Source organism: Drosophila willistoni, chromosome 3R (genome assembly GCF_018902025.1).
Source record: "Drosophila willistoni isolate 14030-0811.24 chromosome 3R, UCI_dwil_1.1, whole genome shotgun sequence".
Taxonomy (NCBI): Eukaryota; Metazoa; Arthropoda; class Insecta; order Diptera; family Drosophilidae; genus Drosophila; species Drosophila willistoni.
Window position 1 is genome coordinate 6,151,579 of NC_061086.1, and position 18,860 is coordinate 6,170,438.

Genomic DNA, 18,860 nt, shown 5'->3' on the forward strand with positions numbered 1-18,860 from the left:
AGTGACAGGTACTAGTTCTTTGGATATTTGAATCCAAATTGATTTTAATATCGTTTGAGCTACCTCAGGCGACAATATCTGGCTCAATATTTTTAATTAATTATTCATAATTCCAAGTAAAATCCAGTGATTAACCGAGGGTCAAAAAGCTTACATAAGCTTAAAGGGGACTCGAAAAGAAAACAGGTCCTTGCTGCAGTTTGAAATTTTAGGAGCTCATAGGAAACTAATATTATAAAAAGATAAAATATACTAAAATTAATTCAAGTCATTTTTCTCATATTAGGGATTGTAAATTCCTATCAGAGTTTATGGTAACTTTGTAGTAATTATTTATGTCAGACATTAAAAATCGGAATTAACATGAAATGGAATGGATATTAAAACCAAAATTTAAACTTGAGCTTAGAAAAATGTATCTTTGTATATTTATTTTTTACACATACTTCTATGGAACATAATACGTAGTTAATAACAATAGTTTGAATATCATTCGTATTAGATATGGCTATAATTACCTACATAACGCATAACATAACGCTGTAAAGTACATTCAACAAATTTCCTCGTAATTTGTCCTGCCAATAACAATATTTTTTAGTTACAAAAGCAATAATGCCAATTTTCGCTTCCTATTGCAGCTGTCTAATGTTCGAAGAGCATTGTCATGACAGCCATTAACGCGATGCCAAAGACCAGGGCTAGAAGCTGTTTAACAGACTCCTTGCGTTCCTCTTCCTTCAGGAGATCAGGTAATACTGTGACCAGAGCAATATGCAGAAAACCGCCTGCGGTAAATGGCATAATCCAGGATGTGCGAGCCTCTGTAAAAGCAAGCGACAGATTAAAAACATCTGCCGAGTGGCATATTATGTTTAATATACCCATAGCTGAGGTCACACCAGAGCCGCCAATGGCCACCAGAGCACCCAAAAGTCCAGCCCCGGCTGTTAGTAGCTGAGCACGAGCCGCATCCCATCTACTGAAACCGGAACGCAAAAGAATGGCAAAATCGCCTACCTCATGGGGAATTTCATGCACTGCAATGGAGGTTACAAAAGAAAATCAAATAATTGTTTTCAAAATTATCTGTTAACTAGACATACGCAATATGGCAAATGTGGCCAAGACTCCATGTCTAAAGGAAACCAAAAACGAACCGGCTACAGCTAAACCATGTGTGAAATTATCAATAGAATTTGCCAACAGATTTAGATAGCCGGCCACTTTTTTAGGCTTCTCCTTCTGTTCCTGAGCCTTTTGCTCACGTTCGCGGAGAAAGCAGACTTTGTCCACATCTTCAATATCGCACGCACCGCAATTCTCTGCCGTCTGTCCCTCTGGCAATTGACCGCCATGGCGACGCAGCAAACAATTTGCAATTTCAACACATTTGGGTTGAGGATTCTCTTCGTCGGCACTTGTGTATCCCGAGAAGATTTTTTCAACTATAGTGAAAATGAGTATGCCAGATAATACCCACAAACCGGAACGCAATGACGGATGGCTGGATGGATCTAAAAAGATGGCAATTTAATTAAAATAAGGCATTGCAAGGCACTTAATTATGTGCCTCACTCACCTTGGTTATCACCTTCCCAGGCTTCGGGCAGCAAATGAAGAAAAACATCACCCAAAAGTCCGCCAACAGCAAAGCTTAATAGCACTCGCAGAAATTTGGATTCGGCAGCTAAAATACACAAGAATACGTATTATAGTCGTTAATAACACATAATGTTCTCTCAACTTACGATCTTTATAGCCCTCCTTCTCCATTTTCTCACTTGTGGGTATAATGAACAGTGGGAAAATTCCACTGAGACCAATTACCACCGATCCCAGTAGTGAGAATATCCATGGTGTATATTGAAAACTATGAAAATATTCGGGCACATATTGATTCATCAGATTGGAGTAAAGCATGGCGAAATGTTCCTCAAAGAAACTGCTACTATTGGTGCTCATTGTTATCGGATCTGTCCGCTGTCTATAATAGTTCCTTCCTTCCTTTGTCGTCGTCCTCCGTCTCTATATGGATGTGGTTTTCCTTTCCCTGGTCACAGTTAATCCTTCTTACGGTGCCTTATAGTCGCATGTCTTGTTAACACTTTATAACCAAAAAAAAAACGAATCCTTTTTGTACTAACAGTTTGTGTTAACTAAAATGGTCCGAAATGAAAGAGAAAACGAAATATGCAAATTAAAAAAAGAAAAACAATTTTTTGAAATAAATTTTGTGTCAATCTAATGTGTCGAGATACTTTTTAAATTTGTGTTTGTGTGTGTGTGGGAGTGTGTGTCTAGAATTAAGCCACCTAGCAACTATTCCTATAGATGCGGCGCTTTTTGAATCGGACAATTTGATGTGCAAATCTCTTTTCTTTGATATGAATACGTCAACAATGGACGCCAGTATCAGAGAATATATCAGAGGAAAGGAAGAAGCAGCAGCAAGCACAGACGACCAACTCGTTTGGATCGATAAGCATATGCTTGTGTAAAATTTAAGTACCACAGACTTAAGTATGACTAGATAAGTAAATACTGTGTAAAAAGTGACAGTTTATCAGACATTGTTGCTAAACGAAACTACTACTTGTTCAAGATGAGTATCGCATATTATTCCTTCTTTTATATGTATTAAGTATATGTCTTAGCTTAGCGGAAGACAACAATATATATATATAAAAGACAGGTGCATCTGAAACAATATGCTATTAATATGCCTCTTTTATTTTATATTTCAATACTTTAAAACTCTTTTGTATTATTTTGTCATTTCACTTTTCTTATTTTTTTTGACATCAGGCGTGGAGCGCATTTAATAGTTGACAATTGTATTAAGATAATGATTTAGGTTTTAATAGGACTGACACTAAAATAATGGTCTATTCAATTTGAATTTAAAATGATGTTCACTGCTTGTTATTTAAATTGCTCGACATCACACTTTTTAATTTTTTTTTTCAAATATAACTGTGAGTCCCCCGTTATTAGTTAATCGATTATCACATTTTTGTCCATTGCCATGATATAAGGTCTGTAATATCATCCCAAGGAGACCCAGTTGCTAAACTTACACAGACACTAACTCAATGCTTACAGATGCATTTATTAGTATTTTTTTAAGTTAGTTTTTCGTATAATATCCGTGATTGTTAACGTACGTACAACACAATACGACTAAGGCAAGTGGGACTCTGTTTAAGTAGTCATGTCAGTCTGTATCAGTGCGCTGCTCGTCTTGTATCTGTTGCAGCTTAAACTGTTCAATTTTTCTTTCGAATTTTGTGATAAGATATCATTGAACTTTGCAGTAGCTTTTATTTTTGCAAATAGGCGGCAATAGTTCAGGGATAAAAAACTGTCTAAACAAAATATTATGAGTAATTCTTAATACACAATGATTATGATCCACATATATATCACGTATACGTATACGTCACCAATTTCACGAAATAGGCATGGAGAATGCGTTCGATAAACGTTTTAAGTTAAGGTATACATTTTATATTTCTATGTGGCTTTTTTGCATGTTATCAGCTAACGGTAGTTAGGAATAAGATATCTACTAACTACCCTGCTAAACAAAAGTCTTATCAACGTCAACAACATTTTAGGTCGTCATCGAACTGTCATAAAAACCCAAAAATCAGAAAACAAAAGAAAAAGAGTTGTCTTTGTTACTTTGTTTTGTTTTTTAAGTTCATTTGTGTTTTTCAGTAATAATTTCATTAATCTTTAATGTGGTTTTTATAACAAACTAGATAAGTCTGCTAAAGTTAAAGGCCTTTTGTAAAAAAGAAACACAAAATTTGGTAGACAACTGTGTAAATAAAAGCAAAAACATTATTTTTATGTTAGTTAGAATCTAAATTCAGTAGTTTATATGCCTACTTCTAAGTATTAATTGGGGAACACATATGTATGTAGTCATATATTTTATTGTCGGTATCTACTGTTGTTTTCAATTGAAGCATACGATATTGAATACAAAAGCATCATCATTTCATACATATGCAAAAGTACTTCAATTATTTAGCTTCTTATTTGCCATAATACCCTGTAACTACTGAAGGGCATATTATGTTATTCTTAATTGGGATTCCTGCTCGTTCTTGGTTCTAAAATTTAGCATACATCTTATTGTTAGTTGATAGTTGGGTATACTGTAGTTCGATCCAATAACATATGGATCAGAGTCTGCCGGCGATGATGGCCTTTGTGGGATTGAACTTGATTTGTGGCGTTAGTATTATTATTTTTATTTTTTTGTTCAACTGTTAGCACAATATAATTTGCTGACATACACACGCACACATACACACACACGGACACACACTTGTTGCTACTAATGCGGAAATTTATGCTCCAAGCTTCTTTTGGTTTTTTTTTTTTATTTTTTTTTAGTATGTCTTATCACGCCGGTAACTCTTCACGTTCTGAAAGGCAAGAAATGTTTCGTTGGCATTCTTATAGACATCGACAGGGCAGACAGACTTGGGAATCAATTCCACTTTTGGGGGGGTTCCAGAGAAGTTTACTCTATATCTCGACATTTTACATGATTCACACAGATTGTTGTTGTCATCAGAGTTATTATATATTTTTTATTTAATTTCTTTTTGTCCTCTACGAAACGGCGTAGATTATTTTTTTGCACGCTGCACTCTACATACCCACAAACACACACACTTTTATATGTATGCATGTATATACATATGTTTATATGTATATGTACATAGTTTGGTGTGCAGTCATTTGTTTTAAAAGTGCAGCCCCAGAAGGGGGAGAGGAAGCTTTTATTATCACTGAAAAACGTGCTCTAGCTACGTTTTGGGTTTGGAGCAATGATTGATCAAATATTTACTGTCATGTGTAATTGATAAGAAACAACGAAAACTTTTACGTGAGTATTACATTGTGACAAAATTAGAATTATCAAGCATTTCTGCAGACAAACGGGAGGCCGTTAAACCTGATCAAGTCATAAACCAGTTATCAAACATCAAACAACTCTTATGTAGATAGTATTGTTGTTGTCTAGAAAACAATTTAATTCGATATGTCTGTATGTGTACCTATATGTACGTCCGAACATTTACAAGTGGTGCTTAGATTTTCCGATTAGTTTGAGTGCTGTTTGCAAAATCAAATCAAATATGGCCGTTTTAATTATGGCGGCAATTTATATACAAAGATATGCATATGTACAACTATTAAATCTTACACTAGGTTAGTTACCATCCTCCCATATATGTACATACATATGTATGTATGTATGTATGTACATATGTGCATATGTTTGTTAGACTTACCGAGATTATAATGTTCAAGGCCAGCGGTATGTCCTAGTCTTATCATTTCTGCGTTCCAGTAACATATCACAATTGAAGGAATTGCTTAAAATATATTTTACTACGCGTTTTCTTGAAATGCGCTTTGTGTTGTGCACAAAATATGTAAAAATATGTCTAATGCGCAGTATATTTTTTAAATTGTCTCTTGTGTATTTATTGGGGTTTACTCCTTTTTGTGATTTTTGATTATTTATAGATGTCCATTCATCCACTTGATTTCATCATAGGATATGCTTTGTGTCTAGCCCGGGGGTAAACACTGAATCTGAATAAACTTGAAAATATCAAGTACAAAGAGGTTTTGTTTACTTGAGTGTCGTGTGGAAGACCAATATGGCCGGTCAGCTGATTGGTGGGTGGTTATCAACAATCGATTACCTAACCGTTTATCGCGGCTGTTCTGAAAATCATCAAAATGATCCAACTTTCAAATTTATAAATATTTTATTTGAGGTTTTATATCTTATAAAATAGCTAAGCAGTTATTTTCGCTTTCGATTTTGTTCACAGCTAAGAACCGCACAAGAGTTAAATCAATTTTAATACAAATTCTTTATTAAGCCACAATTTAATTATCTATTAATTTTTTTGAGTTGTCATTTTTCGTTGCAGTTAATGCTTTTTAGTGTGGATGTGGCATAATGCTCAAGGTTTTTTCCTATCGATATCGATACATCACACATCGATAATGGATACATAGCAATCCAAGCGGGGGCGTGAGAAGGAAGGGAAACTTGTAAATTTGTTGTAACTTTGCAAAACAAAAATTTTATTAACAAATATAAAGTCAACGCCGTTTTGCAGCCACATTCACAAAACGAATAGTACAAGTGATAATCTCAACGTCCACAAAAATAGTATCGAATAACTATTAAATCAGCAGCTGGTACAAACTGTTTTTGTGTTTTTTTTTTGGAGTAATAACATCAGAGGGTGAAGAAGAAGAGCAAAAACACGAAAATAAATTGGCCAAGGCAGAGCAGATCGGATAGTTGAGGTATATAGCTTTATACATAAATACATTACTTTGATCTATTAAAAGCTTCCTTCTCGATCTCCACTCAATCAAAGGGAGCGGCAGCAGGGTCGTTGTGTCTCATTGTTTTGCCTGGGTTCCGCAGACTGGGACTAAGGCCTGGCGTTGACATCGTTTTGCTAGTTCTAAAAATGGAGTGGACCAGGGAGAAAACATTGCTGTTGATCAGCGAGTATAGACAGCGTCGTGGCCTGTGGGACATGACTTGCGATGAGTATCGCAAAAAGGACGTAAAGCAAAAACTTTTAAACGAAGTTAGCGGAGTTCTCGGTGGCAATATACCTATCCAGGAATTGGAAAAAAAATTTCACACGCTACGCACTCAATATCACAGAGAGATCAGTCGCATGAAAAGAAAAGAGCCATACAATTCCAAGTGGTTTGGCTTCAAAAATCTCAGTTTTCTCAGTTCGCCCTATGCGTGCCGGTCAACCAAGGGACGAATCAAAACGGATCAGAAATTTGTACTGGGTGAGGTTAGTGCCGATAACAACAGCAGCAGCATGAATGAAGAGTATTCCCTCCGCAAGTCACATCCCAGCAAAGGTGCCCAGGAATTGGAGAAACTCATCGAAGAGACAACCAAAGATGTGGATGATATGGATGAACAAGATGTGGTAGAAGATGTAGTGGAGAGCAAGCCAAAATTATCCAAGGATCTGAACGGGCCTGCCTCATATGTGCATCAGATAAATGAAGATGATCCTGAACCGGTCGAGACGCAACCGCAACCGCAGCAGACGCAACATCATCATCACCATCATCAGCCAGCTACAACCATGATGGATCTGCATCCGCATTCGCAGTACCAGAACCACCATCATCATCATCATCAACCGACACCCATGGAAACTGTCAGCTTTCAGGCCAATGAGAGCGGGGAACTGCATTACCAATCGACTCCAAATGCCTCCAACTCAAGCTCTGTGCATGTGGTTCCCACTCGTATCATAAAAATTCAGCGCCGGGATACCATCAACCAGGAGGATGGATACTTCGAAGAGCAGCAGGCACCGTCCTCGATGACGCCGGCACCCAAGCGCATCTACTATGATCCAAACGCCACAACCGCAACCATTTTAACTACATCATCAGCAGCTCCTTCTCTTTCGGCGAATACCAGCACACCGAATGTCAGCAATGGCACAACTAGCATAGCCACTGGCACTCTGCGTCTCCCCCGACTTAACAATGTAGTCAATTCATCAACATTATCACCCCCAAAGGCGCCCAGCCCACCCGTTCCGGCAGCGGCGCCGACATCCACTTCACCTCGCGATGAATTCTCTACCTATGGCGAATATGTGGCCAATGAGATGCGTGCCATGAACAATCGGGAAGTTCTCATTGCTCTGAAGCACAAAATCAATACGGCAATTTTTGAAGCAAACATGGCTGAGCTGCAAAAATGAAAGTAGTGGAGGAACAGGATTATCTATCCTGTAAACGATTTTAAATATTGACTCGTGTTTTAGCAACAATTCTAGGTTTAAGTCAAAGAATTTTCTTGCTGCTTAAAACATTTTAATATATATGTAAATTGAAAACAAAAAAAAACTTTTAACAATTTAAATAAATAAGCCAAATATAAAATTTAGCACACAAATCACCGACTTTACCTTAAATTATTAGTAAATCGGGCCAAATTATTAGAGGATGACTGCAAACACAATCAATAATTACATTGACAAAATATCTTGGCTTACCTAATCAAAAAAAAATTTATTCAGTTTAATCGACTTTCAATACTTTTTGGATTTAATACATTGTAAATTATTTTATATAAATTCTCAGCTAATAGTTAAAATATGCCATTTCCTTGTGATCCATTGACGAATCTGCCGGTTAAAATCGACATAGAAAAAATTATAGCCGAATTTAAACCCAAGGAAGCTGAGCGGAATATTGATGAGGAAAAAGGACCCCGTGATTTCCTACATTTACCAGATAATAACTGGGTTGTATTGCCAAGTTTTAAATATCAATTGGAGCATTTGAGGCCATATTTATCATGTCGCAATAATAAATATCTTCGATCTCGTTACACGAAATTTTTGAATAATGTTCCCAAGAATTATGTGACTATCAGCATCTATGGCACTAATATAAATAAGTAACTATTTAATCCCAGTGATTATTAGAACATAAAGAAAATTGCAACTAACCACAAAATATTTATCTCTTGTAGTATGCCAAAGCCAAGAAGAATGTCCCTAAATGGCCAGTTCTACGGCGTGGATAATAAACTTGCACCTATTCCCATAATGGATGATCCATACTCTAACAAACATAATTCGCAACCAAAATAATTTTGAATATTGGCCCGTCTTAAACTTAGCGCCAATCCGATAACATTTCTCATCGAGCAGCTGACGCCCGACTTATAGACAGTTGCGTCAGCTGATGAGCTGGTAGCAACAAAAAATCAATAATTCAGAAAAATATTGAGAGCGAAAAATGTTTACAAAATGCATTAGTTTGTGTGGTTCTACAATAATTTATGTGTTATTCGCTTGTCTATTGATTGAAAATTGCGGTAAGCATAACTTAAAACATAAAAATTACGAAAGTTTGAAGACAATTCTTGGGGTTTCTCTACCAATTTGTTTGCTCTAGTGGCTTTGCAAAGGACGCTGCGCCATTATGAGGTATTCCACAAGAACGATGTTATACATCGGGTGGTGAAGAGGGGCATTAAACCTAGCAGTAATCCTTTTAATGTTATCAAAGAAGTGGAGTTTACCACGTTAGGCAAAAACTTTCGACTGATTTTACATCCTCATCGCGATGTCCTCCATAGTAAATTCCGCGCCTATGCCGTGGACGCTGATGGCAATGAGACTGTGGTGCACATGGGTAAGTACCGTCAAAATATTGACCATGTAAACATATATTTCTAACGTTTTCTCTTCATTTTCAAAGATCATGACAGTTTTTATACGGGTCGCGTTTTTGGCGAACTGGAATCTTCAGTTCGTGCCCATATTGAAGATGGCACTATGACAATGTACATCCACCTGCCCGATGAAACCTATCATATAGAGCCTTCCTGGCGCCATTTACCCAATGCTAAGAAAGACACCATGGTGGCCTATAAATCATCCGATGTGAAGTTAAATAAGAATCATAATGGGGATGGCGATATGCCAAAGACTTGTGGCTATATCAAAGAGGGCCTTGAATTGGAAAGCAAAGAAGAGGAAATGGAACATTTACGAGAAAAGCGGCAATCGGATCAGTATGAATACACGCCCACCAAGACGCGATGTCCCTTGCTCCTTGTGGCCGACTATCGTTTCTTTCAGGAAATGGGCGGTGGTAATACGAAAACTACTATTAATTATCTGGTAAGCATTCCACGCATTTTTTTGGCTTTTCTTTGTTGATCCCTGTTGTATCTGCCTGTTCTAGATAAGTCTCATAGATCGTGTGCACAAAATCTATAATGATACTGTTTGGCAAGATCGTTCCGATCAGGAGGGCTTTAAAGGCATGGGCTTTGTGATCAAAAAGATTGTGGTTCATTCAGAACCGACGCGTTTACGTGGTGGTGAAGCTCATTACAATATGATTCGCGAAAAATGGGATGTACGCAATTTACTGGAGGTAGGTTTATCACATAGCAATCGATATTTTGGACGTGGCTAATAAATTGTCGTGTAGTTGCGATAAATCACATTATCACATTAAAAACCTAACTCTCTTGTCTTTGTTCTAATCTCCCTCTATGAATGCTAATTTGTCTTTCGTCTTCTTTGCATTTGCCAAATAACAATAACAATTATGATAATAACACTAAACATATGTAGGTCTTCTCACGGGAGTACAGTCATAAAGACTTTTGCTTAGCTCATCTATTTACCGATCTCAAATTCGAAGGTGGCATTTTAGGCTTGGCATACGTTGGCTCCCCTCGCCGCAATTCAGTGGGCGGCATATGCACACCAGGTTGCTAATCCCACATTTGTTTAATTCCATTATCATTTTGCCTTTTGTATCTATTTGGTTTCTCTCCGTTCGTCTTATTTTTATTGTTTATTCAGCTTTATTTTCATTATCAGATCTAATAATAATATAATATATGTTTTATTTAAATAAGTCTAATGTTGTACGTAATCTCGATTCCCATCTTCAAGAGTACTTCAAAAATGGCTACACACTGTATTTAAATTCAGGATTAAGTAGCTCACGTAATCATTATGGACAACGGGTAATTACCCGCGAAGCTGATTTAGTCACTGCCCATGAATTTGGACACAACTGGGGCTCCGAGCATGATCCAGATATACCCGAATGCTCACCCAGCGCCTCACAAGGTGGCAGCTTTCTCATGTACACCTACTCAGTCAGTGGATATGATGTGAACAATAAGGTGAATAAGAATATAGTATTTCCAGATCATTTTCTTATTTGCATTATCCCTCTTTTTTCACAGAAATTCTCGCCCTGTTCTCTTCGTTCCATACGCAAAGTATTGCAGGCCAAATCAGGCCGCTGTTTTTCGGAACCGGAAGAATCCTTCTGTGGCAATTTGCGTGTCGAAGGTGATGAGCAGTGCGACGCCGGTCTCCTGGGTACTGAGGACAATGACTCGTGCTGCGACAAAAATTGTAAACTGCGGCGCAATCAGGGCGCCATGTGTAGTGATAAGAATTCGCCCTGCTGCCAGAATTGTCAATTCATGGCATCGGGAATGAAGTGTCGAGAGGCACAATATGCAACCTGCGAACAGGAGGCCCGTTGTACCGGAGCCCATGCCGAGTGCCCCAAGTCGCCGGCTATGGCGGATGGAACCATTTGCCAGGAACGCGGACAGTGCCGCAATGGCAAGTGTGTGCCATACTGTGAGACGCAGGGTCTACAAAGTTGCATGTGTGATATCATTGCGGATGCCTGCAAACGTTGCTGCCGTATGAGCATCAATGAGACTTGCTTCCCGGTGGAGCCGCCAGATGTGCTTCCGGATGGCACGCCTTGCATTACAGGATTCTGTAATAAGGTAAGAGGAATATTAAAGTCCCCTGACTTAATTTAATGCTTATGCTTTCCTTGTTGCAGGGCGTATGCGAGAAGACCATACAGGATGTGGTCGAACGCTTTTGGGACATAATCGAGGAAATAAATGTGGCTAAGACCCTGCGTTTCCTTAAAGACAACATAGTCAGTAAGTTTGACAAAAAAGATAAATTTGCACTCGAGTTATTATAATTAATATAACCATCTAAAATTGCAGTGGCCGTTGTGCTGGTCACCACAGTCTTTTGGATACCAGTTAGTTGTGTCATCTCCTATTTCGATCGCAAAAAATTGCGCCACGAAATGAAGCTCATAGAGTGGAGCCACAAATTGGACTTGATACATCCCAGCGATGAGAGACGTCGTATTATACACATACGGTAATAAGAGATGATATATATGTATATAGTATAGACAATTATTAAACGCATATCGTTTTTTCATCATATTTCAGTGTGCCACGCCAAAAGATCTCAGTGGCGCGAGCCTGTAACTAGCATAGAACCCGGTGGCGGCCATTGTTTTATCTTCCGTGAGCATTCTTCTCAAAACTGCCACAAATTCTTTTGTATTAAGTATAAAAACAAAGATAAAAAAAAACACCCATTTGAAAATACATTTAAAGCATAATGAATAAAATTCCATTTAACATAGACCAATTATAAATGAAAAATTGCATCATATTCGCGGCCATTTTAAGGGTATCAGTATATCCAAAACTACCCAACAAACAAAACCAATTTAAAATGTGTAATTCCACTGCTTTTACACAGAAGGCAAAGAGACTAACAGTTTAGCTTTTGGAAATTTCTATTGTATTTTATTATCATCATACTTTAGCAAAAATATGTTTTCTTTTTCATCTTCGTCTCAACATGTTTCCATGTTGTTTGTATGCACAATATGTTTTATTGGATTTTGTTTCTATTACTAAGCAATCTATGTTTTTTGTTTACTTCTTTTTATTGCTCTTGCCGTTCGTCTGCGGCACCTCGTCGTACTCCTCCTCCTCCTCTTCATCTGAATAATCCTCATACATTTGACCATCACCATCATCGAACTCGCCGAAATTCATTTCCGCCTTGCCGCACACATAAACTGGACCGGAGCCTTGGATTAGTTTAAATGTGACCGATCCGTTGGGGAACTCAACATTTGGCTTCAAGCAACGAGTTTCGCCTACTTTCAGGACGGCTATGGGAATCTTCACTGTCTTTTTCTCACCCTCGTTAATAGCGTTCGTTTCAGCCTATAAAAATTGAATAAGGAAAAAAGGCCCAAGCACACATAGGTCATTAGGCGTCTCCAACTCGTCATTTCCCTTCCCTTCATTCCACCGATACGAACCTGTACAACATTGAATTCGCCTGTTTTTGCCTCGTGTCCCAGCGAAATCTGTTTAATTATTAACTTGTGTGAATGCACTATATACTCCTCTGGAATTTCGGGAACATCGAACTGTGCAATTGGCTCTTTCTCGCTCAGCGTAACACCTGGAAACGGAAAAGAACAATTGTGGGTTAAATCTACTACATACATCGCATATGTACATACATATATGTATGTATGTATGTACAATCTTCCCCTCCTCTAGCATTTGCCGGTGCGAGTACAAGCTAATTAGACTAAGCGCTTTACTTGGAACAGCGGTTGCTATAGAACAATTTCCTTACCATAAAAAGATTCTGTCTCCATTTCAAGGCGTCTAGAACACAATTATACACTCTAATGTCAAAATAATTAACAAAACTTATACAGCTCTTCCTTTACACGTGCCCGTGAGTACGGCAAAAAACAGTTATGGCTGAAGATGGAGAAGATGCGTTTATTGCCAGGGTTGCTGCACTTAAAACCAAGAAGAAAACATATCGATAACCAAAAACTATTGCACCACATTTAATTAGTTTCTTCAGTAGATATCAGGATATATCTAAAGAGTGCATTTTTATTAAAAATTAAAGAAATATTTTATGAATTCTGATTTAGTTGCATAAATAAAGGGAACATTTATCGCTACTAATTTATCGATAGCCTGACCATGGCCATGGCCGTCGATATCTTTCTTTTAGCCCTGGTCTGCGTCCCTGGTACGTTTTTGCGAAAATCATTTTTTGCTGCTCAACACGTGTTCGCCGCTTAATTTGTTTAAATAAAACGTTATAAATAGTTACAATGGCAGAGGAATCATTCTATGGTAATTATCTACTTGAAAACGCATACAAATTGCATCACAATTGCCCGAAAAATGCACCTGCAAGAGTGCCGCACTTGCCGGCTTTTCATCGTTCAAGGTTGTCTGCGCCTTATGCATCTATGTGCGCTTTGTGTGTGTGTGTGTGTGTGTGCAGACTTGTCTGTATTCAATTCTTTTGTTACAATCAAATTTGTATTGCAGGCGTCACCCTAACCAGCGAAAATGACAGTGTCACTTGGGATGTTGATGAGGATTATGCACGAGGCCAAAAATTGGTGATCAAACAGATTCTTCTCGGCGCTGAGGCCAAGGAAAATGAATTTAACGTGGTTGAGGTGAGTCTCATAGAGTGCGCGCGCCGCCTTCTTGTCCCTTATCTCATGTAATGCGGTGGCTTCCCCCTCCCAGTAGGCACATGTGTGTGTGCGTGTGTGTGTGTGTGTACCAGGGCAAGGACCGGTTTCAACCACGCGCAACACATTTTTCGTGGGGTTTGGGTTAGGGTTACGAAAATTTTCTGTCTGTATATCATCTGTACTCTCGCCACCTCGGCCTCCCATACCCCCCTTACTCATACTATCAGCTTCTTTCGATAAGCTATTGCTGCTTCTACATTGACTGTACAAGACAAATTAAAGCAAAAGTGAAAAACCCAAAAATTTTTATTGACTTAAACTTCACAGCTGGCATAATAATGGATAGACTCTTTTGCTTGACTAGCCGGCAGAAAAGTTTGGCAGTTTCAGCGGATACGCTCATACTTCTTCCTCCGTGTCTTGTTTTTTTGCCATTGTCTCGATTAATTCGGGCAAACTTTTTGTAAACTTGAACATGCTGCGGGCTGTCTTGTCTAGCCGACAGACTACTCCAGCTGCTGCTATGCTCCAGTTCCAGCAAATAAGCTCACACTTGAGCAGGGACAGATCTTCACGTAGCGAAACCAAGTTCTAAAATTTAACCAACGACAACAGATAAACACTTTGCTAAACTGTTTATTAGCTAGTCAGAGATGCTTACCAATGCCACAGTAGCGTCAATAGAGCTAATTTCATTACCCTGAATCACCATCAATTTAGTGGCGCCCGCCTGACTTGTCACATGAGAGACGATGACAATTTTCAAATATTCAGCAGCCGAATAATCCACATTACCCTTCAGCTCTGCTACACTCAGTTCCAGATCATTGTACTTGAACAGGAATGCAAAAAATTTGTAAAATATTGATTACAATAGTGTGGAATTGTCTCACCTTTTGGGTTTCCAATTGAAATTGCGGCTTCATGCTTTTGTATAGTATGAAAAAAGCATTAAATATGATTCCAACCACCATGCCATACTCCAATGTCCAGAATACACAACTCAGAACTGTAACAAGAAATGGCAGCATATCGCGTTCTACAACAAAAGAACGCGATACATTGGATACAATTTTATATAGTTTTTCCCTCCCTCCCTCGCCTAGTCTTACTTACTTTTGGCCCTCCAAATCTCAGCGATGGTCTCGTACTCGACCATAAACAACATGGCTGCTATAATGATGGCCGCCAATGTGGCCTTTGGTAAGTAAGCAAATGTTGATGTCAGAAACGCTAGTGTCAATAGAACTAGAGCTCCTGTAACCGCTCCACCCAATGGCGTCTTAACACCACTGGCATTATTTATGGCTGTACGCGTAAATGAACCCGTAATGGGCATCGATGAGAAGAAACTACTAAGTAAATTACTAGTACCCAATGCAATCATTTCCTGTGATGCATTCAAGACCTTTCCCTTGGCTTTGCAAGAGATAAGAAATAAAATAGATAACGATAGATTTGACAGGTAATGATGAGTAACTACTTACAGAATACTTTTGCAACAGCAACGCTCTCCAATATGGAGAGTAAGGGTATCGATATTAGTCCCGATCCCAATTGTGAAATCATTTCACCAAAGCTTATCCATTGACCAGTTGATAGGTCCTCTGTGTGAAATGGTGGCAAACGAAATGGAGGCAAACCAGCGCTTATATTACCACTAACCTGAAAGGGCAAATCTCCGGTAGATGGGCCTTTACTCAGAAGATAACACAAAAGTATGCCCAGGAATACGACCAGCGCATTTCTTGACAATGATATATATTTCCATACGCTGCGATTTCCCCAATGCAAATCCTTTAGTTTCTGAAAAAACGAATTAACTCTATATAGCGGCAATTGATTGTATCTGTAGAGATGTACTCTTACCCGCATGATTAGCAATAGAATCAATGTAGAACAACCTAAAATTGCATCATTAAGTCGTGTCTGTTTTATATGACTAAAAAAGTTAATCCAAGATGCTAAAAACTCATTAGAATTGCTTTTGATGCCAAATAGATTATTTATTTGGCCACTGCCAATGGTTATAGCGCCGGCCATGGTAAATCCTGTCGTCACAGGAACCGAAATGAAGCGCATGAGTACGCCAAGATTAAGCAGACCCAGCAATAAGATTACACAGCCAGAGAAGAAACACAAAAGTACCGCGTAATCTGGATTACCAGTAACGTATGGCCTAACCATCAATGCCATAATGGCTGTGGGACCTACATACCATCATAGCCAAATCAAATATTACACATTAAATAAATATTGCATAATCAAACTAGACGTACCCACTGTTATGTCCTTGCAGGTACCAAAAAGTATATAGACAAATCCACCTATAAAAGCAGAATATAAACCGTAAACTGGTGGGAGATTCGCCACAGCTCCGTAGGCTATGGCTTGGGGTATGGCTGTCAGGCCTACAGTCAATCCGGCCACGAAGTCCATTAGAAGATATTTCAATTGATATTTGGGCAACCATCCGGTGACGGGTAGAAAGCGATAAACACTTTTTAAACTACAGCAATTCCTTGCCTTCGAACCCATGGCGTCACACACATTTGGCAAGCGTTCCCGATAAAGTTCTTCTGCAAATACATATACACCCCACACCCAGATATGAAATATTGATTCAAATGGGGATTGTAACAATTGCTCCTGTCTTCTATGAGTATTTTAGGTGATAGCCAGCGATTAATTACTTTCGCTTGCTCTTGCTATCTCAATCTTCAATACACAATATTATTGATTGTAAAGCACCTCTTCTCACAAATCGCTGGACGGAGATCTTAAGTGCTTTTTTGGTGATGGGCGGTCTTATGACGGCTGCGCTAAAATTTTTTCCATTTTTTTTTTTTCTGATTATGACACTCTATGTGAATGACAATTCCAGTTAAAAGTTAGAAAAAAAGAACCTGTCTTTTTAATGTTATTGATATTTTATTTCATTTAAAAAGATAGTGATATCTCTTGCGATGTCACACTAAGTACCAAAAAAAAAAATCAAAGTCTTTTCAATTGTCTATCAATTAATAGACAAATGTACTAAACAAGTTTAAACATTTTCTACCTCTTTCAATTTGTGTTGTAATTAAAGGAATTCGATTTTAAGTTAAACCAAAAAGCTTTTGTTATAGGAATCCTCTCGGAAAATTAAGAAAAATTTAATAATCTGCATGAAAACTTGTCTTTGTTAACTTTAGTATAAAACACACGCTATAATCATGCACGATTAAGTTATCCTAAGCATAATATGGATTTAAGGACTTTGTTGTCCAATGGCAATTTCAAGTATTGAAGGTTTAAACGATATCGAAAAACTTTTTGACTTTCTCAGCACTTTTTGCACACTTTTGTTAGTAATATATGTAATATTACCTTCATTATCGCACATGCTTAGTTGCATTTTTAGCCAACTAGTTAAGTGAAATTATTAATTAGCGTTCACTCGTTAGTTTATATATGTTTACACAGACACAAAGACTCAATTCTTATTAGTTAATGCAATTTCAGACTAGAGAGAGAGTTTATAAGTGGAATTATTTTGCAGTAGATCTAAGCAAAGCGTAACCGAACCGAACTGATTCATACAAGCGTGGGCCAACGAATGTTTCGACTAAGAAAAACTAAAAACGTGAATGCGTAGGCAGCAGCAGAAGCAGCAGCTATTTGTTCCACTTATCGAACGACTTAGTATATGGGGCGCAGTTTAGGAAAGAAGATGCACGACTATGATTAGAGCCTAAAAGTCGGTAGAGAGAGATAAAGAGCTATCATCATATATTTGCCCATCGTGATGGCATTATAATGGTAATTCTGTAGCTCGCAAATTGGAAAGGCGTGTTGTTTGCATCAAAGCGATTAATTGCTTTGTGTCTATTACCTATTTAATATATACTTTATTATCTAATAACTCGTTCTCTGTCTCTTTTTAGGTGCACACTGTGAAGGACTCTGTTCAGATACCGATTGCAGTGTTGAAAGCAGGCGAGACGCGTGCCGTTAATCCCGATGTGGAATTCTACGAATCGGTGGTTACATTCAAGCTAATTAAGGGTAGCGGTCCTGTCTACATCCATGGCCATAACATCAAGGATGATGTTGAAGTTGTCGACATGGAAGACGATGAAGAGGAGGAAGATGACGTAGAAGAGGAAGATGAGCACCCAAAGAAGCGCGCCAAAATCGATCAAAACGCTGGCGGCGATGCTAAAAATGCCAAGAATAACAAGAAGAAGTAAATCCTACTACCACTACGTATGCATCCTTATCGCATCCATCGAGTTCTAAGCTACATATATACACTTGTAGATTTAATGGATAACAAAAAGAAAAAACAAAAAGGAAAAAAATAACATATTTAGGCCCTACAAAAAATTACAATACTGATTGCATAAATGAACATAAATACTTTTTATTTAGTTCCTTTTGCTCCTTCAATATTCAATCTTTACGGAATACATATGTATATTAACTTAAGCAGAAAGCCGTAAATCAGAAACAGAATTAAATTTTTTTCAATTTTTTGAGCACTCACACAACATTTGTATATACCTATTATACATAACTAAAAACTTAAAAACTAAGCCGGACTTTTTTTCCTCATTCATATATACTTTGTATGAAATTCAACTACCTTCGGATAAATCGATTGATTAATCTAAATAAAAGTCCCATTTTATACTTCAATTTAATCATGAGTAATCATTATCCAAATTTTCGAATTGGTATATGTCGTTAATTTGGTAAGTATCTGTTAACAAATTGTCATTTAAGTTTTTATTTTTAAAGTAATTCTGATATGGACTCACATTAATAAATGCAACATTGGCATGGAAGACAAATATATCTTTTATATGATCGACTACTTAAAGCAACAACAAGAACTTTTGGATCTAGATATTTTT

The 18,860-nt window shown here is 37.8% G+C and overlaps 7 protein-coding genes across 9 annotated transcripts; 4 read left to right on the forward strand and 3 right to left on the reverse strand.

Annotated features, from left to right (window-relative positions):
- Positions 1-399: 399 nt before the first annotated feature.
- LOC6650342 (zinc transporter ZIP13 homolog) lies at positions 400-5,685 on the reverse strand. The gene is made up of 6 exons (XM_002072993.4): positions 5,319-5,685; positions 1,752-2,159; positions 1,583-1,690; positions 1,107-1,517; positions 885-1,040; positions 400-824 (listed from the first exon to the last, which is right to left on the reverse strand). The coding sequence occupies exons 2-6, from the start codon at positions 1,963-1,965 to the stop codon at positions 646-648; spliced, it is 1,068 nt and encodes a 355-aa protein (XP_002073029.1). The 5' UTR covers positions 1,966-2,159; positions 5,319-5,685; the 3' UTR covers positions 400-645.
- Positions 5,686-6,042: 357 nt separating this feature from the next.
- On the forward strand, positions 6,043-7,940 carry LOC6650343 (TSC22 domain family protein 1). The gene is made up of 2 exons (XM_002072994.4): positions 6,043-6,357; positions 6,432-7,940. Exon 2 carries the CDS (start codon positions 6,528-6,530, stop codon positions 7,806-7,808), a length of 1,281 nt encoding a protein of 426 aa, XP_002073030.1. The 5' UTR covers positions 6,043-6,357; positions 6,432-6,527; the 3' UTR covers positions 7,809-7,940.
- Positions 7,941-8,077: 137 nt separating this feature from the next.
- LOC26529865 lies at positions 8,078-8,712 on the forward strand. The gene is made up of 2 exons (XM_015176996.3): positions 8,078-8,509; positions 8,585-8,712. Exons 1-2 carry the CDS (start codon positions 8,205-8,207, stop codon positions 8,703-8,705), a joined length of 426 nt encoding a protein of 141 aa, XP_015032482.1. The 5' UTR covers positions 8,078-8,204; the 3' UTR covers positions 8,706-8,712.
- Positions 8,713-8,853: 141 nt separating this feature from the next.
- On the forward strand, positions 8,854-12,084 carry LOC6650344 (ADAM 17-like protease). Of its 3 annotated transcripts, XM_002072995.4 has the most exons (10): positions 8,854-8,932; positions 9,013-9,252; positions 9,319-9,743; positions 9,808-10,002; positions 10,206-10,344; positions 10,533-10,768; positions 10,832-11,395; positions 11,455-11,560; positions 11,630-11,792; positions 11,867-12,084. In XM_002072995.4, exons 1-10 carry the CDS (start codon positions 8,854-8,856, stop codon positions 11,907-11,909), a joined length of 2,190 nt encoding a protein of 729 aa, XP_002073031.1. In that variant the 3' UTR covers positions 11,910-12,084. The 3 variants fall into 3 exon arrangements, with proteins under 3 accessions (XP_002073031.1, XP_023035889.1, XP_023035888.1); XM_023180120.2 differs by lacking the exons at positions 8,854-8,932; positions 9,013-9,252; positions 9,319-9,743; positions 10,206-10,344 and having other exon boundaries at positions 9,909-10,002; positions 11,867-12,048; XM_023180121.2 differs by lacking the exons at positions 10,206-10,344; positions 10,832-11,395; positions 11,455-11,560; positions 11,630-11,792; positions 11,867-12,084 and having other exon boundaries at positions 10,533-10,640.
- Positions 12,085-12,204: 120 nt separating this feature from the next.
- Positions 12,205-13,225, reverse strand: LOC6650345 (nucleoplasmin-like protein). Its single transcript, XM_002072996.4, has 3 exons — positions 13,086-13,225; positions 12,760-12,905; positions 12,205-12,661 (listed from the first exon to the last, which is right to left on the reverse strand). The coding sequence occupies exons 1-3, from the start codon at positions 13,105-13,107 to the stop codon at positions 12,365-12,367; spliced, it is 465 nt and encodes a 154-aa protein (XP_002073032.1). The 5' UTR covers positions 13,108-13,225; the 3' UTR covers positions 12,205-12,364.
- Positions 13,226-13,466: 241 nt separating this feature from the next.
- LOC6650346 (nucleoplasmin-like protein) lies at positions 13,467-18,642 on the forward strand. Its single transcript, XM_002072997.3, has 3 exons — positions 13,467-13,606; positions 13,808-13,941; positions 17,889-18,642. Exons 1-3 carry the CDS (start codon positions 13,585-13,587, stop codon positions 18,192-18,194), a joined length of 462 nt encoding a protein of 153 aa, XP_002073033.1. The 5' UTR covers positions 13,467-13,584; the 3' UTR covers positions 18,195-18,642.
- LOC6650347 (sodium-independent sulfate anion transporter) lies at positions 14,239-17,479 on the reverse strand. The gene is made up of 8 exons (XM_002072998.3): positions 17,332-17,479; positions 16,242-16,541; positions 15,832-16,172; positions 15,450-15,768; positions 15,079-15,381; positions 14,856-15,001; positions 14,624-14,794; positions 14,239-14,553 (listed from the first exon to the last, which is right to left on the reverse strand). Exons 1-8 carry the CDS (start codon positions 17,357-17,359, stop codon positions 14,362-14,364), a joined length of 1,800 nt encoding a protein of 599 aa, XP_002073034.2. The 5' UTR covers positions 17,360-17,479; the 3' UTR covers positions 14,239-14,361.
- Positions 18,643-18,860: the final 218 nt, after the last annotated feature.

Coding starts and splice junctions, on each gene's coding strand:
- LOC6650342 (XM_002072993.4), bottom strand. CDS start 1,965: ATGAGCACCAATAGTAGCAGTTTCTTTGAGGAACATTTCGCCATGCTT. Junction 1,691..1,751: donor GAAGGAGGGCTATAAAGATC/GTAAGTTGAGAG, acceptor TGTGTATTTTAG/CTGCCGAATCCAAATTTCTG. Junction 825..884: donor TGGTGTGACCTCAGCTATGG/GTATATTAAACA, acceptor TTGCTTTTACAG/AGGCTCGCACATCCTGGATT.
- LOC6650345 (XM_002072996.4), bottom strand. CDS start 13,107: ATGGAGACAGAATCTTTTTATG. Junction 12,906..13,085: donor GGAGACAGAATCTTTTTATG/GTAAGGAAATTG, acceptor TTCCGTTTCCAG/GTGTTACGCTGAGCGAGAAA. Junction 12,662..12,759: donor GCGAATTCAATGTTGTACAG/GTTCGTATCGGT, acceptor CAATTTTTATAG/GCTGAAACGAACGCTATTAA.
- LOC6650347 (XM_002072998.3), bottom strand. CDS start 17,359: ATGCAACTAAGCATGTGCGATAATGAAG. Junction 15,769..15,831: donor TTCTATTGCTAATCATGCGG/GTAAGAGTACAT, acceptor TCGTTTTTTCAG/AAACTAAAGGATTTGCATTG. Junction 14,795..14,855: donor TTCAATTGGAAACCCAAAAG/GTGAGACAATTC, acceptor TTCCTGTTCAAG/TACAATGATCTGGAACTGAG.
- LOC26529865 (XM_015176996.3), top strand. CDS start 8,205: ATGCCATTTCCTTGTGATCCATTGACGAATCTGCCGGTTAAAATCGAC. Junction 8,510..8,584: donor TATGGCACTAATATAAATAA/GTAACTATTTAA, acceptor TATCTCTTGTAG/TATGCCAAAGCCAAGAAGAA.
- LOC6650346 (XM_002072997.3), top strand. CDS start 13,585: ATGGCAGAGGAATCATTCTATG. Junction 13,607..13,807: donor GGCAGAGGAATCATTCTATG/GTAATTATCTAC, acceptor TTTGTATTGCAG/GCGTCACCCTAACCAGCGAA. Junction 13,942..17,888: donor ATGAATTTAACGTGGTTGAG/GTGAGTCTCATA, acceptor GTCTCTTTTTAG/GTGCACACTGTGAAGGACTC.
- LOC6650344 (XM_002072995.4), top strand. CDS start 8,854: ATGTTTACAAAATGCATTAGTTTGTGTGGTTCTACAATAATTTATGTG. Junction 11,561..11,629: donor CCTTAAAGACAACATAGTCA/GTAAGTTTGACA, acceptor CTAAAATTGCAG/TGGCCGTTGTGCTGGTCACC. Junction 11,793..11,866: donor CGTCGTATTATACACATACG/GTAATAAGAGAT, acceptor ATCATATTTCAG/TGTGCCACGCCAAAAGATCT.
- LOC6650343 (XM_002072994.4), top strand. CDS start 6,528: ATGGAGTGGACCAGGGAGAAAACATTGCTGTTGATCAGCGAGTATAGA.